General features: G+C 35.9%; 1 protein-coding gene across 2 annotated transcripts in view; it reads right to left on the reverse strand.

The window, feature by feature from the left end:
* The window catches only part of FMN2 (formin 2), a 326,516-nt gene that overhangs the window by 253,263 nt on the left and 60,043 nt on the right, over nt 1-13,210 (reverse strand). For both annotated transcript variants that reach the window (XM_036918446.2, XM_057507879.1), the window contains exon 3: nt 2,018-2,162. In XM_036918446.2, coding sequence (XP_036774341.2) covers nt 2,018-2,162 — 145 coding nt within the window. The remainder of the gene's footprint in view (nt 1-2,017; nt 2,163-13,210) is intronic.

Below are 13,210 nucleotides of genomic sequence, written 5' to 3' on the forward strand. Positions count from 1 at the left end.
AGGTACCAATTGGAACTATCATCTTTTACCCAATGGGAAGATATTCAGACTGTCACTAATCTGGTGCTCCTCCAATATACATCAATGACATAAAATGTTTCATAACATTTTTTAAAGTGTCCTAAAACTTTAGAGGGTAATATCAATGTTTCAGAGAAGTTGAGAAAGATAGATAACACTAGAGAAGAAAAAATATCACCTTAATCAATGACATAAACACACAATATATGAACAACTGTTAAAAGAACTCTCAATGAAATGGATCAATTCTACTCTATCTACACCTATTTCCTACCATTAATTTTTAACATAAATAGAAGAGTGTGCTTAATGCGATCAATACTTTTAGCTGTGTGCTTTTCTTTTTAAAACTAAACATGCTTTTATATGCATGCATATATATTATATGTAATATTTTTAGGACCCCTCATCTCTGAAGATCTTTGCATTAAGGAATCCTATACCTTGGCCCCTGATCAATTGTACTCTGTGTTATGAGAAACTCAGAACCCTACATGGAATGTTTCCCACTTCCTACCTCTCACTTATTGTTCATTTCAGGGAGTACAATCCACCTAGTAAACACTACATAGTGTTTCAAAAGAATCAGACATTAAAAAGGAGATATGCTGGGTTAGGTGTAGGTCCTCATTCAGTGCCTCAGCATAAGGAAGAAAAGAGGTAAATGCATCCCTCCAGAGACTAGGATAGAAACAGGAGGTTATGAGCACTGAGTTCCCTTTGCAGACCTTTGGGCAGGGGCCTGGATTAAATTGACACTGTGAGTCGTTGGTTTTAAAGGGAATTGGTGAGGAAGAACAGCAAGCACTTAAACCAAGCCAGACACTGCATTCTGCATGCTAATGCTATGCTTTAAAACACATTAACTCATAATTCTTAAAACAGCCCTATGCAGTAGCTGTTATCACCATTTTACAGTTGAGGAAACTGAGTACAGTGGTTTGGAAACTTGCCCAAGGTTACAAAGCTGGAAAGTGGAAGCCCAAATGCCATGCTCTTCGCTACACTCTTCCACTACATATGCAAATTAAGTTCCTAATAACTATCTTTCTCTCCATAAGCCAATGGAGGGGAAAAATCAAAATTCTGAACTCTAACTATGCTACCATTTAGGAAAATTTGGTGAGGGAGAGATTTCTGAACAGTTTCAATGACCTTCTATTTGTTCTTCCCTTAGAGATCAGATGTCAATATTCCAGATGAGTCCACCAAGAAGTTGGGTATTTGTAAAGCCAAAATGAAAAAAAAGGGGAAAAAAAGAAATAAAACAACTAAATTCCGTAAAACATTATTACACAAATACAACTCTTAATTCTGTACAGTGAATATACTTTCCTACTTTCAGTCTCCATATAAAATTGATGTTAATCTTATTCTATCTTCCCAGCTAACAGTACAAAATACTTCAAGACAACAAAGAGTATAATGAGAAAAAGCAACCAAAAAGAAAAATTTTAAGAAAAATAAGTATTACATCTGAGTGCTGTACAATTTTTAAGATTGCTTGAAATGTAGATTTTGTAAAACTTGTATCTCTCTTGTGCCTCTCCCAGTTAGCTCTGAAAGAAAAGGAAAGGAGAAAAGCACAAAGAAAGCAGAAAGGGCAAAGAGTCAGAGGGAAGGGGTAAGGGGACCAGCACCTTTGAAGGTAATTGACAGAAACTTCCCTTCAGAGCTCTCTTAGCTTGAATACGATGTTCACTTCTAACCCTGGGTAGTGGCTACAGCTGGATGCCTGAAGCAGTGGTTTTCAAATTAATACATTCAGCAGTAACTGGACAATTCCATGTCCTATGCCCCAAAATTCTAACTCAACAGCCTTGAAGGCAGGGCACAGGAATTTTCAGTTTAACAGGCTTCCCAGTGACTTTACTTATCTATGGGTTGGAACCTAAGAAATACTCAGGAGAGAAATGCAGACTGACTACCCAGGGAGCCCCACACAAATATGCTTACGTTATGCACTTTGAGAACATTCCCTGTTCCTGGGTCCTACCTGTTTCAGCATCCTTGGGCCTGTGTTCTTCAGGGGTCTTCGAAGGTGGCCAAACAGATGGGACTCGCCTAGGAAACTGCCCTTCTGTGTAATCCAGTGAGTGTGTAGGTTGACTGACTGCAGCCCAGGTGTAAAGTTGATCTTGCTGTATTAGAAAAACAAAAATTAAAGCTATTTTAATTGAATCATGAAAAAAATGAAGTCTTCTGGATTGATATACTGCAACATCATTTCCATCATACATGTACATAGATGGGGTATATGTACACATGTGCATGTATACATAAAACATTAAAACAGCATTTTATACTCATCAATATAGATTCATAACAAGATCATTCTTTCACACAGTCATTTCATTTTCATAACCATATTTGTCTTAACTTCTCCATAATAGAATCTAAGTCTCTTTCTTTGCTAGAAGAGATGCCACAAGGGACTGCAGGGAATAAGATTGGAAATCCAGTCAGTCGGAGGGCTCCCTGAACTAACATCTTTGATACATTTGAATGCATGTACCTTTAAAATCTGGTGAAGCAGTTCTGGCAAAGTCAAAGGACAGGCTGTACTTGGGCTGGACAATAAAAGCGTCCCTGCCTTCAACAGCAAAAAGCCCAGGAAACCAACTCATCTGGGGTCCAGGTTGGGAAATGTTTGGGAAAGAAACCATGAAAAAGTAAACAAGCCTGCCAAGAGTTAGAGAATTGGACAGGATCTCCTGACAAAGAAAGGTTTTCCTCACTGCAGACCAACAGAATCTGGGCAGAATGAGAAGGCTCACAACTACACCTAGTGCCAGGGACAAAGTGGGAATCTCACAAGGGAGGCCACTGGGTGGCCTATAAACACCTTGGAAAACTGCTCATCAGGATTTCAGGATAACAAGTTCAACCATTTTAGCATGCATGTGCTCCATATATGTATGCCCTAGGTTCTCTTTGTAACATTTTCCTTACTTATAGGTATATTTCTCTATAACTCTTCATCAACATACAGTAAAGCAAAGAGAATAACAGTATGGTAGCAGTCACAAGCACATTAAACACAAAAGCCATTTATCTTGAGACTATAAAATAAACTGAGTTAACTGTCAGACAGGCATTATTTCCACAATCTGTTTAACAAACTAATACAAGAAATTCATAGACTATTCTTCATCATCGACAGTAAGACACAATGTACAGATCTGGAGTTTAAGCTTTACCTCTGAAGACAGTCATTGGGCCTAACAGAGAATTCAGATTCCTGGGATCAGCTAATAACGTATCAGAAAGTGTCATATTTCAGACCTTGGCAAGCACTTCAACTATTCATATCTTGATCAAGACCAGAGGCTTTGCTATTTAGCATACTGAATATCAGAAATAGCTTTTCATTGATGAAATTGGTGGTTTGTTTAATTAACATGATGTTAGAAATGAGTCCTCACTGGTGAAACTGAAGGAATTCAATTGGGTGGATGGGCAAAAACATCAGAGGATATGCTTACACAAGATCAGAGTAGGACTCTGGCTAAGGGACAGTGCTGCCTCCAGTCACTGATTCAGGGAAATGCCTCCTTGCCTGTTGCCACCCCTTGGGCACAGAACCCTGCTCCTGCAGCACAGAAGGTTTGCACAGAGAGTGCAGTCAAGCATCTACAAAGTGGCAGGCTGCGCATTGCTTGACTCTTGCCTACAGAGCTTCCCCATCATAAGAGCATACCCACTCAGCCTTGGGCTTTGTTTGCTGCATATAAAAGAGGCAGCACCACCTGCCAGGGGAGAAAGGATTTCACTTTGGATTTCACTATTCATTGAAATACAAAAGCACGCTAAAAGCATTCTATAAAATAACATAAACATTAACAAAAAAAAGTTTGGTCTGTCCCCTTGTCTTTCAGCCACACCAGGGCTGTAATGCATTACAGGACTGCGATGGCAACCTCAGAACCTCTCCATGACCTCATGGCTCCACTACCAGAAAATAAGCAAAACACACATTTCTTTCATGGTTCTTTATTGCCTTCATAAGCCAACTCTCCCGCCTGACCATTATTTCAATTTTTCGATATGCCCCCCACCCATCCAGCCCAAGTCATTGCTCCATGTTTTCTAAAGTTCCACTCAACTAGACTGTCCCCAGGCCTCCCACACATGGAATCTGATCAACCTTTGGAAGTCTAGCCAAAGTCCCTCCTCACCTGAACCACCACTGAATCAGGACACTGATACAGCACATCTGCCGCCTCTCATCTGACAAAGGATGATCTGCTCTCTGCGGTGGTGGCCTACCACTTTGCCAAGCATATCTCAGCTTTCCTCGGATTGACTGAAAGCTCCTTCAGCATGCGAACTATATACCTAGGTCCTGAAAATCTGCCCCACACTGGATAATGTTATAAGAACGGCGTACAAACCACTTCACATCTACTGAATTCACACATTTGTCAGATCAAAAGAAAATGACTTGTCAGTATGAACAGAGGCTGTAAACAGTAAACTTATTTTCTTCATTTGCTTAACAAGGTACAAAAGGGTACTTTGTGGTCATCCTCTGGAAAACAAAGATGTCAAGTTATCTGTCATTTATCTAAATCTACTGACAATCACACAACATAACAAAAATATGGACTAGGCAAAACACCTAGGATATAATCAGGGCCACACCCTAGACAATTCTCATACCTCATACCTTTATGAAGCCTCAATGATCTCATGAGTAAGTCAGGAAAAATGCCTGCCCTGGTCTTTTTTATAGGGCTGGCATGAGGCAAAGCAAATACTATGTGGCAAGAGCTATGAGAACTACATGGTGTTATTCAAAAATAACACACCATGAATACTATTTGTCTTGATTTTTTAAAATCTATGTTTGATTAGAATAATCACACATTATTTCCTGTATTTAAAAAAGTCCTCTTCAGAGGAATTCAAAATCATGATCATATGTACACATCAAGACACAGAATTAGCACTAAAACTTTGCTTTATGAGAAGCTAGTTGAGCAAACTTTAGTCTCAAGTTTTCTTGGCATCTGTGCTGATTGCCACTAAGTTTTACAATTCAATTAATAATTGCCCTGCGGCATTTCCTCAACCATTCATGAATGTCTTTTTCTCTGTTGTATTTCTGTTTAACATTTCAGAAATGCATTTGCTATTTTCCCAAGTAGGGTTATAAGCTCCTTGCTCCAGTTACTGTATCAAATATCCCTTGTTTTCTCCAGGATATTATTCTGTATACATACAGATGCACAATGAGCATTAAGGAACTACAAGGGCCAAGATTAATACAAATTATCTTTTAACAAATCAAACCACAGTGTTCTATCTGGGTTAAAACAGGGATATGTTTCGTGGCACTACTCCACTCCCCTAAATTCTTAATGTCTGTTTGACTTTTGTTGAACTGTATTATTTCTTCCTATTAAAGAAAAGAAACACAAGCTTTCTACAATAGGTAGATCAGGAGGTTTAAAATCACCACTGCGAAGTGGCATAAATAGTAGCCCACAGGCCTGTTATCTCAAAAAAGAAAAAAGAAGTTACTTTTAGGAGATATGTCCCCATCTTTTAACTGTCATAAATTACAACCCTGAAAATAACTCAGACCTATAATCCACAGATTATTTTAGAGAGCCCAGTAGAAAATAACAATGTTCAAAGTTAGGCATTCTATGAGTGCAGCATAGAGATATTGCTAGCCATGATGACAGTTTGGTTATCACCTTAAAATATTTCAGGTTAAAATTTTTCTGATAATGGTATATGCTAGAAAATTTCATTGCCCACTAGTCTGTATTTCAAAGCAGAGACTGAATCACTCTCTGAAGGGAACTACCGCCCCTCCCATTGCTGTCCCTATGACTCATCATGAGTGAGATGGAGTGTCCATACATGCAGGAATAAATCTTTGGGTTCCACTTCCTAAGGAGCTCTCAGCACTGCCCAAGTTCAAGTGTCTATCAAAGCCAATGGATCTATATTTGAGTGGCAAAACACAGTAACTGTATCCCAGACATTCCAGGAAATACAATCTCTCACCAAAAACCAAAAGTTTGGCTGAGAAAGAAATGTAAATACATGCCCAAAAAGATGTATCTCATCCAATTCTTTATGTATACTCTACCTACCCAGAGGGTGCATACATAAAACCTACCTCAGTACCTATACCCGGCCAAACTGGCCTCAAGAATTCCTTCAACTCAACTGTGCTTGGTGGCGACCTCCAAGAAAAAAAGGCTGCAAGGTTCACCAGAAGAAAACTACTGAATATATCCATGCCGTTGCACAATATTTTCTGTAGAAGGGTTCTGAAAATAAACTTATTTTTGATCTTAGAACTTAATGGCTTCATCTGAAGAATGAAATAGTTGGATCGTATTCTGAGTTTATTTGTGTTTTTTTAGTTTTATGGACCATTGTGTTGATCAAATTTGCTTTTTGTTTTCCCTATTAGAAAACCTCAAATACATATAAGGCCCACCTACCATGTAAGTATATATTTGGGGTTCTAGAATATATGTTTTTGATTAGCCTCATTCCTAGTTCCACTTGATGTTCCTCCCAGTTTTGTTTTGTTTTGTTCTCTCCACTGTGATAGTTAATTTTTATTACCTTGTGGTATCTTACTTTTCTTACTAATCACTGTACATACTTTTTGGAATAAAGTGTCAATAAACACATTATTAGTATTAGGGAAATTATGGAAGATCCATTTTTTATGTTAATTTATTTGAACATTTTATAAGATGACTGTTGGGTGGCTAAGAGGTAGATCCACTCATAGTAGACTAAATTGTACTCACAAGATTTTGGTTTGCATTGATCATTTAATTGTTAAAAAGAAGCACAATAGCATAATTGTATAGAATTGCTTTGAGGCAAAACAAATAAAATCTAATCAAGACCATATACATCAGGATCCACTGAGAATATATGTATCTTTTTCTTTGAATGTTTTATGTAATCACAGGGCACATGCGTATATAAATAACACGCCATAGATATCTTTAAAATCATTACATCATCTTCACACTTACAGTTTGTATTTCTGCCACAACATCTTGATTCAACTAACATTATAATATAGCCATTTAATCACCTCTAGACAGAACACTTCAAATCAACTAAATCCCTAAATGTACTTCAAAGTGATCTTGGAATGTTAGTGCCCCAGCTCCCTGGCAAAAGCAAACACAAATCCTATCAGGAAATAGATTGTATAAATCTAGGCATCCTATCAGGAAATAGATTGTATAAATCTAGGCATCTGCACAACACAAATTTAAAAAACTGAAACATGGAGACACACATCAAAATTAAAAGAAAATCAACAGAAAAATAGACAACAAAAAAAGACATAAAGGTGCCTCAGATATTGATATTAGACACACATTTTAAATAATTGTTTAATCTCTTCAAGAAAATAAAAGACAAAATATAGAATTTCAATATAAAACTGTCAGCAATAAGAAAACTGAGAAATCCTAGAGCTGAAATAAGAAAACCACCATTAAAATACTCAATAGACTTGTTTTACAGAAGCAACTGAATATATAATCAGTTTATTAAAGGGAGATAACACAATATCTAAAATGAACCACACAGAGCAAAAGGATGGGAATTATTTCAGAGAGAATGAGAGCCATACATACAGTGAGAAATCTAACCTATGTATAACTGGAATGCCAAAGAGGAAAATGGAGAGAGAATAACCTAGAATCATCATTTGAAGAGAAGTCATGGCTGATGATACTGTAAAGTGAGAGAAGGCATTCAAACCACTGATTTCAGAAGCCTTAAGAAACCTAAAAGAATAGATGTAAAGGAAACCACAAATGGGTAACTAGAGTAAAACTTCTGGAGAAAAAAAAGTTAAAAATAAAATCTTATAAGCAGTCATAAAAAACAGGTTACCTTCAAAGAAGCAATAAATGAACTATTTTTATTAAGAAGCCAGTGCCACTGGAAGATAGAAGGTAAGTGGAATTATCTTTTTTTAAATGCTGAAACAGCCTACTGGAGTTCTATGCCCTGTAAGAGTATCTTTCAAAAAGTAAATGAAAGAAATCTATTTTAAGACAAAAAATACTAAAGAATTTGTGAAACTGGCAGATCTGCACTAAGGAAAACACAAAAAAATGTGCTAATGAGGCAGAAAGTCATCCCAACAGAAGCCTAGAGACAGAGGAAGAAAGAAAACAAAGAAAAAAGATTAAGTAAAGACTGACACTTAATATTTTATTGGGTTAAATAGAATTGAACAGTATGCAACATGGGAGTGGAATACATTAAATTAAGGGAATTTAAGTTTGCTTAATTTGTCTGGAAGTGGGTGAAAATAACAAAATAAAGCAAACATATTGTTTTCAAAGATAGTCAGCAAAAGAATGGTAAGAGTGTATAATTTTCAAACAGCCAGAGGGAAGAATAAAATAGTAAAATCATTAGAATTAATAAATGAATTTAGTGAAGTCACAGCATACAAAATTCAAATACATAAACCTGTTGCATTTCTATATACAAATAATGAACTAGCAGAAAGAGAAATTAAGGAAAAAATCCCATTTACAATGGCACCAGAAAGAATCAAATACCTAGGAATAAATCTAACCAAGGAGGTGAAAGACCTGTACTCTGAAAACTATAACATACTAATGAAAGAAACTGAAAAAGATGCAAATAAATGGAAAACACCATGTTCATGAATAGGATATTGTAAAATGGCCATAATGGCCAAAGTGACCTAAATGCAATCCCCATCAAAATACCAATGGCAAAAATAATAAATAAATAAATTGGTGTTTTTCACTGACCTAGAATAAATAACCCTAAAAATTATGTGGAACCATAAAAGACCCTAAGTAGCCAAAGCAATCTTAAGAAAGAACAAAGCTGGAAATACATTGCTCCCTGATTTCAAACTATACTACAAAGTGACAGATATCAAAACACTATGATACTGACACAAAAAAAGACACACAGATACATGAAACAGAATGGAGAGCCCAGAAATAAACCCACACTTATATTGTCAATCACAACAAAGGAAGCAAAAACATACAATAGGGAAAAGACAGTCTGTCTCTTCAATAAATGGTGTTGTAGGGAAACTGGATGATACATGCAAAAAGAATAAAAATGGATCACTTTCTTCCACCATACAAAAAAATGAACTGAAAATGGATTAAAATCCTAAATGTGAGACCAGAAACCATACAACACCTAAAAAAAAAAATTAGCAGTAAACTCTTAGATATTGGCCTTACCAAATTCTTTCTGGCTATGTCTCCCCAGGCAAGAAGACCTAAGCAAAAACAAACAAGTGGTACTACATCAAACTAAAAGTTTTTGGACAGCAAAGGAAACTGTCAACAAAACAAAAAGGCAAGCTACTTATATTTGCAAATGATATATCCAATAAGGGGTTAATATTCAAAATATATAAAGAACTCATATAACTTAACACCAAAAAAAAAATCTAATTTAAAAATGGGCAGTGGACGTGAAGAAACATTCTTCCAAAGAAGACATACAAATGGCCAACAGACACATGAAAAGCTTAACATCACTAATCATCAGGGAAATACAAATCAAAACTACAGTGAGATGTCACCTCACACCAGTCAGAATGGCAAAAATCAACAAGACAAGAGATAACAAGTGTTGGCTAGGGGGTAGAGAAACGGGAACCCTCCTGGACCATTAGTGGGACTGTAAGTTAGTGCAGCCATTATGGAAAATATGGAGGTTCCTCAAAAATCAAAAATAGAAATACCATACAATCCAGCAATTCTATTTCTGGGCATTTTCCTGAAGAAAACAAAAACACTAATTGGAGAAGGTATATACATGTTCATTGCAGCATTATTTACAAAAGTCAAGCTATGGAAGCAAACTAAATGTCCATCAATGGATAAGTGTATATATAACACACACACACACGCACACACACACACACACACACACATATATGGTATGTATACACAATGGAATATTAGCCATAAAAAGAATAAAATCTTGCCATTTGTGACAACACAGATGGACCTAGAGGGTATTACGCTTAGTAAAAAAATCAGATATAGAAAGACAAATACCATATTATTTCACTTATATGGTGAAGCAAAACAAACAAACCAAAAATAGACTCATAAACACAGAGAAACAACCAATGGTTACCATAGGTGGGGGGAAGTAAACGGGTGAAGTGGATAAAGAACTACAACCTTCCAACTCTAAAAGACCTAAGTCATGGGAATAAAAGTACAGCATAAGGAATATAGTCCATAATATTTTAATAACTTTGGTAACTACACTTACTGTGGTGAGCCTTTCATAATTTATTTAATTGCTTAATCATCATGTTTTACACCTGAAACTAACATAATATTGTAAGTCGACTATATTTAATAAAAAGAGAATTGAAAAAAAACAGAAATATACACGAACGCCCATAACAGCATTATCTGATTCACTCAAAATGTAAAACAGATACATTCATAAACAGAAGAACAGCTAGATAAAATAGGAAGCCTTCATACAATAGAAAAACAATACAAAAATAAACTACAATTCCTCACAAACTTAATGTGAGCAAAAGAAGCAGGCACAAAAGAATATATACTGTAAGATATTTATTCAGAATTCCAGAAGCTGGTAAAATTAAACTACAGTGTTTAGGACTAATACTAGGGTAGTAAAGTCATAAGGAAATGAAGGTTGTGGTTCCCATGTAAGTCAGGACTTACTTGCCTTTGGAAGCAAGAAACAGGGATGAGAAGAATTTTCAGAGATACTGTCAATGTTTTATTTCTTGACTTGGGCAACAGTTTCACAGTGATGAATCTGTGATACATCACTGAGCTATGCTTTTGCACTTTTCTATATGTAAGCTGTATTTCCCATTATAAAAGCTTTAAAAAAAAATCACTGAAGTGCCTTGGCACGTATGTTGAAAAATAAACTGACCAAATATATGTAGGTCTGACCCTAGACATTGTGTTTTGTTTCACTGAATCTCTATGCCTACATGTCTATCTTTATGTCCATCCCACACTGTATTAATAAATTTACCACTACCATTGGTCTTGAAATCATGTAGTATTTGTAAGTCTGCCAACTTTGTTGGTCTTTTCCAAAACTCCTTTATCTTTCTAATTTCTTTGAAGTTCAGTATTTATTTTAGAATCAGTTGTCAAGGTCTACAAAATACCTGCTGGGATTTTTATTGGGATTGTGTTGAATTTCTGGATGAATCTGGGAAGAAGTGACGTATTAATACTGAGTCTTCCAATTCATGGTGGCAGACCTCCTGTTTATTTCTTTAAGTTAGGTAGTTTTCAGCATATAGATCTTACCTATATTTTATTAAATTCATCTCTACAGATTTCATGTTTTTCCAGCTACTTTAAATACTGTTTCTTCAACTGTATTTTCCAGTTGTTTGTTGATAGTACATGGAAATACAATTGATTTTCACATGTTCACCTTTGCCTTATAAACTTCTTAAATTTACATATTAGTTCTTATGATTGTTTAGTATAGCCATCAGAATTTCTACCTAAACAGTGTCATCTTCACATAGAGAAAGTTTAATTTCTCTCTAGTCTGGTATTTCTTTTTCTTCCCTTACTTCAACGGCTAGACTCTCTAGTACAATGATTGAGCAGAAGTGGTCAAAGTGGGCATCCTTAGGGAGAAAACATTCAGTCTTTCACCATTGAACCTGATGTCAGCTTCAGATTTTTCAAAGGTTCCACTTATCAAAGTGAGGCCATTCTCTTCTCTTCCTAGTTTGCCAAGAGTTTTTTTTATTATGAATGGGCATTGAATTTTGTCAAAGGATTTCTCTGCATCTATTAAGATGATTATGTAATTTTCTCCTCTGCACTTTGATTGATTTTCAAATGTTAAACCAACCTTGCATCCCTTTTTACATGTTGCTGATTTAATTTGTAAATATTTTGTTAAGGAATGTCTCACTTATCTCTATCAGGGATACTGTCTGTAGTTTTCTAATGATTTTGCCTGGTTCTGGTATCAGGGTAATTTTAGCCTCATAAAATGAAGAGGACAGTGTTCCCTTCTCTATTTCTTGAAGAAGCTTATGTGAGACTTGTATTACTTCTTTAAAGGTTTGGTGGAATTCACCAATAAAGCCACCTCATCCCAGGGCTTTCTTTTTGTTTTTAACAAGCTTGTTTTATTAATGACAAAAAACTTTAAAGGCAGGTAGGAGAGGTACAAACTTAACACTAAAAGAGAACTGTGCATACATATCTATACATCTAAGCAAGTAACTCTTGTTCAATGGGAAAGATTGAAAGAACTGTCAAAGTTCAAGAGAAGGTAAAAACATCCATACTGCCTGGGCCTTGGGCATTTATGAATGTTCAAACCCTCTCAGTGAACACGTAGTTTTTGTAACAAGAACCAAAAAAAAAAACCCAGAAAACAGCAGTCAGAGTTGTCCATAAATGGAATGGTATCCCCTCACACTCTCTGTTCTTAGCCTGAAATGATGGTGTAGAGAGGCTTTCTGATTTTGCATTGAGTTTAGAATAAAGTGCTATTCACTTTGAAGATTAATTTCACTAGCCTTCCACATCTCACAGAAAAAAAAAAAAACAGTATCTGACTTGTAGAAGAGTGAAGAACACATTCTGAACTCCATACCAAAAAAAGAGATAGATAGTTGAGGTTTGTAAGGAATGGGCTTGCTACTGTCCAACAGAGAAGCCAAGAAAGTTAGAAATTAGGGCTGAAGAAAATAATGTTGAGCCTGGAAAAATGGAGAACACCTTCTAAACGACTAGAGGCCACCTACAGAACACTAACACAATACCTTTCATTTCTAAAGAGGTAACAACACTAACTTTAAACTCCAGGGTATCAGATGGAAGATGGATATAAAGAGACATTTCATAAGGTATATTGAGAAAACCACATGAAAAGGTAGTCTTTATAATTCTGTATTAGTTGAATAGACCAACTTCTCAATATCTGCTGAGCCTCTGACTTTACTGTACCACAAGTATATTTTGCCATGTAAATAACATATAATTCCAGAAGTAAAGGAGATAAAATAAAAGAGAAACAGGAGTTGCACTATTTGCAGTCCCTATCTTTAATTGATATGGGAGTAGCTCGAGTGAGATGTAATATTTCTAATGCACTCTTTTATCTGGAGCCAACAAAAAGATTTGAGAAA

The sequence above is a fragment of the Manis pentadactyla genome, chromosome 9 (assembly GCF_030020395.1).
Source record: "Manis pentadactyla isolate mManPen7 chromosome 9, mManPen7.hap1, whole genome shotgun sequence".
Taxonomy (NCBI): domain Eukaryota; kingdom Metazoa; phylum Chordata; class Mammalia; order Pholidota; family Manidae; genus Manis; species Manis pentadactyla.